The sequence below is a fragment of the Helobdella robusta genome (assembly GCF_000326865.2).
Source record: "Helobdella robusta unplaced genomic scaffold HELROscaffold_39, whole genome shotgun sequence".
Lineage (NCBI taxonomy): Eukaryota > Metazoa > Annelida > Clitellata > Rhynchobdellida > Glossiphoniidae > Helobdella > Helobdella robusta.
The window spans coordinates 241,791-248,370 of record NW_008704865.1 but is presented as its reverse complement, the minus strand read 5'-3'; the positions used below and the strand labels follow the sequence as shown (position 1 = coordinate 248,370).

At 33.9% G+C, this 6,580-nt stretch overlaps 1 protein-coding gene across 1 annotated transcript; it reads left to right on the top strand.

The window, feature by feature from the left end:
• Positions 1 to 6,026: 6,026 nt before the first annotated feature.
• On the top strand, positions 6,027 to 6,580 carry HELRODRAFT_128744 (hypothetical protein; the record flags this gene model as incomplete). The annotated part of the gene is made up of 2 exons (XM_009024041.1): positions 6,027 to 6,158; positions 6,554 to 6,580. Coding segments are annotated over 2 exons (159 nt in total), but the record flags the coding sequence as incomplete, so codon positions are not given.

Here is a 6,580-nt window from a genome sequence, read left to right as displayed (position 1 = left end):
CCATCATCATCATCATCACCATCATCATCGTCGCCATCATCATCATCACCATCATCGTCGCCATCATCATCATCATCACCATCATCATCGTCGCCATCATCATCATCACCATCATCGTCGCCATCATCATCATCACCATCATCATCACCATCATCATCGTCATCATCACCATCATCATCATCATCATCACCACCACCATCGTCATCGTCGTCATCATCATCATCTCCACTATTATTATCATAATCATATTCAATGATATCGTTGATATATTTAGGTTTAATTAAAATTATCATCACTCTGAAAATGTGACTAACGAAATAACGCGGGAGGAGGAAATTGTTTTAACGTATCATACATGTAACATAGCGCAATGTAATATGCATGTAACTTAGTGTAATGTAATGTGACTTGATATAATGTAATGTAACATACATGTAACTTAATGTAACTTAACGTAATGCAATATGAGTGTAAATTGGTGTAATATCTACAAATGTAACTAATTGTAATCCAACGTAACTTAATGTAATACACATGTAACTCAATGTAACGTAATGTAATAGGCATGTACTTTAATGCAATATGACCTATATGTACATGTAACTAAATGTAATGTAATGTAATGTAACATAAGGTAATATACATGTAACTTAATGTAACGTAATGTAGCCAGTCAGCCAAGAAATACTGATAAGCTATCATGTGGCTCTGAGACACTGCTAAGTTTTTCAGACTTTCTGGCTTCAAAAGCTCACCTCGATGAAAATTACGATGACGATGGCGGTTATGATGATGATCGATTATTGATAACGATGATAATGATGACGAGGAGGAGGATAGCAATGATGATGATTGTTAGTGTGGTGATTAAGAGGATGATAATGTAGATGATGATTTTGAAGATTGGATGACGTCAAGAGATTGTGATTATGGAGGTGAGATAGACCAGATTGAGAAATGAAAAATGTTTTCAAATAATGTTAATTAAAATAAAAATTATTGTGTATTATTGATGACAACCAGCACTCCAACAATTATACAAAACATCCACATACAAACTTATACATCCAAACAAACACACAAACACATGTACAGATAAACGAAACAAAAATAACTACTGCATGCAAAACTCAGACAAAAAACACACATAAAAACATACAATCCAACTTTTAGACAAACAAACAATCCCATACGTGCATACACAAAATATACATAAACAATCACACGTACATAAAAACAAACAAAAATACACCAACATAACCAAAAAAACAGACAAACACACACAGGCACAAACACACACAGACACACATAGACACACAAACAGAGAACGGTAAACTACGAGTGTTGATAAGGATAAACAGCAGACGACGCTTCGGACATCGTTTTGAGACGAGATGGCGCCAAACATTTTTTCATGCGAAAAATTATTTCTACTAACTGTAAATGCCACAGTTTGTCTCTGTTTTTCTAACTATCTTTGCCTGTTAGCTTGTGTCTGTTTGTTTGTATGTGTAAGTAGGTTGATTTGCAAGCTCGCCAGGACTTCTTACGTTTTGATAAATAGTTTTATTTGTGTGCGTATGATTGTGTGTGCGTGTGAGTCAGTGTGCGCGTGTTTATGTGTGTCTATACATTTTTACGTACGTGCATTAGTAGCGTGTTATAAGCGCCTCTCTATCTCTGGCTAATTGTGCTGATAAGACGTAATTTAAAGACGGACAAAAACCTAATCGTATTTATCATCACACCATCATCTTGCAAAAAAATCATCATTTTGGAGACATCATCATCAAAAGTCATCTTCATCATTGACAACAACTCAGAGGCAACAACAACAGCAATTTAGCTGGTGACATCAATAACATGTTTAACAACAACATCAATAACAATAACGACATTAACGACATCAACAACGACATAATATTACGGAACACTCTTATCAGTCTAAACAACAACAACAACAACGCATCTCTAGAATTCATAGTAGCCAATCAGAATTCGACATTCAACCTGTGACATCTACTATTGGCCAGTTTGAGCAAATAAGGCGTGGTCATCATAATATGACCCATCAATCAACCATTTAATGAAAATGAATGCAGATAACATTGAGCAGCCTCAACAAGTAAATTAATAAATCTCGCGGAGTTAACTTTAAAAAATTGTTTATTAATTATTAACATAATTTATTCAACTAGTTTTCATCATCATTTATTCTCTGCTCAGAGGAGTTAATATATTTTTTCTATTTATTTACACTTTCTTAACAAATTTTGTTAAAGGTAAAATTTTTCAATTAATTTTTTAATAGTTATTAATTGATTGATTGAATTATTGATTGATTGATTGATCGATCGATCGATCGATCGATTGATTGATTGATTGATCGATCGATCGATTGATTGATTGATTGATTGATTGATTGATTGATTGATTGTTTGATTGATTGATTGACTGACTGACTGACTGACTGATTTGATTGATTGATTGATTGATTGATAGATTGACTGATTGATTGATTGATTGATTGATTGATTGATTGATTGATTGATTGATTGATTGATTGATTGATTGATTGATTGATTGATTGATTGATTGATTGATTGATTGATTGATTGATTGATTGATTGATTGATTGATTGATTGATTGATTGATTGATTGATTGATTGATTGATTGATTGATTGATTGATTGATTGATTGATTAGTTAAATGATTGGCTGCTTGGCTGACCAGTTTTGAATCAATCAATCAATTAATTAACAACTGTTAACTCATAAATTTGATTGATTAATTGGTTAATTGACCGCCCGATCGATTGATTGATTGGTTGGTCGATTAATTGATTAGTTGGTTGGCAAATTAGATCGCTGATCGTTTGAAGAAATATTTTAGTTCCCTGTTGAACATTTTTACTCTGTTTAGATACGATTTTAAGTTTGTCTGATGAACTTTTTATTTACATTATTCAATCGTTTAACAAAATTAATCAATTGATGACAACTTCAATTAAAGTCATCAATTTGTTATGACCATTTTTATTTTAAATGGTTAATTTTAGATAGTTGACTAAATGCTTACAAACAGAAACTAAAGGATTAACATTATGAATAAAAACTCAATACACTAACACCTGAATAAACCATTTGATATTTTAAAGCTTAATTATTAAAAAAATGATATATTAGAAATGATACAAAATTGATAGACAGACAGACAGACAGACAGACAGACAGACAGACAGACAGACAGACAGACAGATAGATAAAGATGCATGTGGAAGATAATAGATAAAAAGGCAATGATGATGGTGGGTAATAAATAGTTTGTTGACAATTTCACAGCGTGGACGCTAAAAAGTATCATTCTTGTAATATGCTTCTGATATGGGAAATGATAGTGAATTTTTGAAGATTGTTGAAAATGGACAACAACAACAACAACAATTGATACAACTAATAAATCAACAACACCAACAACACGATCCACAAAAACAACAACAACAACTACAAAACGTTCAATTTCATTCGTGTCAGTTGAAACATCAACAACAACAGCAACAGCTGCAACAGCAACATCCTCAACAACAACAACAACAACTCCTATTATTTAACAATCAACACCAGCAACAAAACTCCGCGTTTGACTATTCTTGCTTCCAAGCTCCTACATTTTCTAGCAGCAGCAGCAGCAAAATCAAAAACAAGTTGCTCGAACAAAAACCCAAACAAAATCCTCATCATTATCACCACCACCACAACCATCGAACCCAGCATGCGATTGAGGATCAGTATGAGCAAGTGCTACAATTGTATCCAACACAACTACAATATTACCAGCAGCAACATCACCAACAACACCGACAACAACATCAACAGCCTTCTTTTTCAACAACTGCCCAACAGAACAACAATTTCATACAACTCGTTGAGCACCATACCCACTACAACTACTACCATCCTTCCCATTACTATCGCTACTACTACCACCACAACCCGTATTTCAATGCACAATTTTTTAATGCCAACTCCAACGAACCAAACAACAACATCAACAATAACAACAACAACAACATCGTCAACAACAATCTCGTGAGTAACTTTGACAACATCGACAGCTGCAACACTTTTGCCAACAACTGTGTTAACAACAACAACAACAACTTCAACGTTAATAACAACAACAACTTCAACATCAATAACAACAAAGACTGCAACAACAAAAAGGAAAACAACAAGAACGTCTGTGCAAGCAACAACACTGACTGTACAAACAACGTCAATAACATCAATCACAACAACATTTGCATCGACAACAACGACGACACTTTTGAAAACAACAACAATAACAACCCATTGTGTAGCATGACCAGCAACCACAGTAGCCTCAACAATAACAACAGTTTCATGAACAGCCTTGCCCGCTTCGACAACGGCAACACCCCCAAAATCATCAACTGTACCAACAACAACAACAACAACAATAACACTGGCAACAATGAAATCAAAAACAGCAAAAATATCAATGACAGTAGTTTCGACAACAACAACGACACAATTTGTAGTAACAACTGCAACGACAGCAACAACAACAGCATCAAGAACACTTGTAACATCAACAACAACAACTGCAACAACAACGACGACGACACTTTTGATGACAGCAATGACACAATGTGTAGTAATAGCAGCAACGGCAGCTGCAGCAACAACAACAACAATAACAACAACAACAATCCTCCCTGGGATTGGATGAAGAAACAAACGTATTCTACAATACCATCAACTGGTATACTGGTTTTTAGTTAAGGATTGATTGATTAATTGGTTGATTGATTGATTGATTGATTAACTGATTGATTAATTGATTGATTGATTGACCGATTAGTTGATTACATAATGTTTGACAAATGAAAGATTGAGATAAATGAGTGATTGTTTCATATCGTCATCCATTGCCATGTTATGGAAAAACACTTCATCAACATCAACGTCATCGCCTATTATGTTTGACAGAAAAAAAACCAATTATGCAATCAGCAGGCCATTCAATTAGCATATTATAATGAGCTCGGCTTGTGATGGTCCATTTATGGGCGTGGTTAAGATCAAAGAAGGCGTTACCACGTGCCTGGCAATTATGATGATAATGATATGATGGTTCCGACAAAATAATGATTTTTTCATGACAACTGTGATGATGATGGCAAATATGATAATAAAGATGATGATGCCGATGAGGAAAACGCTGATAAGAACTTTAAATATAGCTTTTATGATGACGACAATAATGGCGGCGATTAAATATTAAATTTGATGATTTTGGCGATGTTGTTTAAGATCAATTTATAAAAATATTGATATGACGATGATTTGGTACATTAAAAGTTTGTGTGTTTGTAAATGTGTGTATGTCTGAGTACGAGTGTGTATGTACGTGTGTGTGTACGTTTTTATGTACGTGTGTATGTACGTGTATGTGTGTGTGTGTGTGTGTGTGTACACGCATAAATTATGAAGATATAATGGTTGAAGGCGTGTTGATCGCACGCATGTGTAATAGAAGTAGATGTTCCTGATTAAAGGAGCCATTGAATGGTGGTCTCTAATAATTCGCTCATCATTTTGTCATCATTACATCAAACGTTTGCTTGCTGGTGAAGGAATGAATGATTGAAAGAATGAAAAAGCAGATAAATGAGCCCACAAATGGAAGATATTTTTCAATTTCGCATTCATTCTTTTATTGATAGTTATTTTTATTAAGTTGTAAGTTCGACCTCTCATGTTCAGATTTCAAAAGTTGAATAAACTGTATTGTGTTCTCAATATATTAATTCAAACATTCATTCATTCGTCACTAGAATTTGTTGGTTTTCTTCAAGTTGATTACAGTTTTAATGTTTAAAAAAACATAGACACATACACAGGTATACACACCATGACATAAATCCACAGACATAAACACTGACATACACACAGACAAACACACAGACAAACACGCACCCACACAGGCAAAACTCGCACGAAAGACAAGTACAGAATAGTATACAGTGAATTGCAAAAGGTTGAACTCGAGAAGGAGTTCCTTTACAATCAGTACGTCACAATTCAGAGGAAGTCTGAACTGGCAGCATTCATCGGACTCTCCGACCGGCAGGTTGGTCTATGAGACTTACACACTGAGACAAAACTTATAAAATTAGTTGGTGAGAAAACACCATTCCTCTCTCTCTCTCTCTCTCTTCATTGTACCAACCAACACTAACAATAAACCAACATCATTAACATAAAATATTCAGTCTTGTTAATTTTTTAAAATATCATTCTTGCCTTTATTGCAAATACATCGTACAAACACCTTTTTTTACAATAAGTTTATTTCATAGCAAAGGCGGCTGACATTATTCACTTTAAGGGACAAACTTTACAAATCACGTTCATCAACTTAATTTTTTTCCATAATCAAATAATCTTTTTGTTTTATAACCACCTAAGTATAACTAATACCCAAAACTAATTCAAAATGTGATAAATTAAATATAAAATGAAAAGGTCAAAATATGGTTTCAAAATCGACGA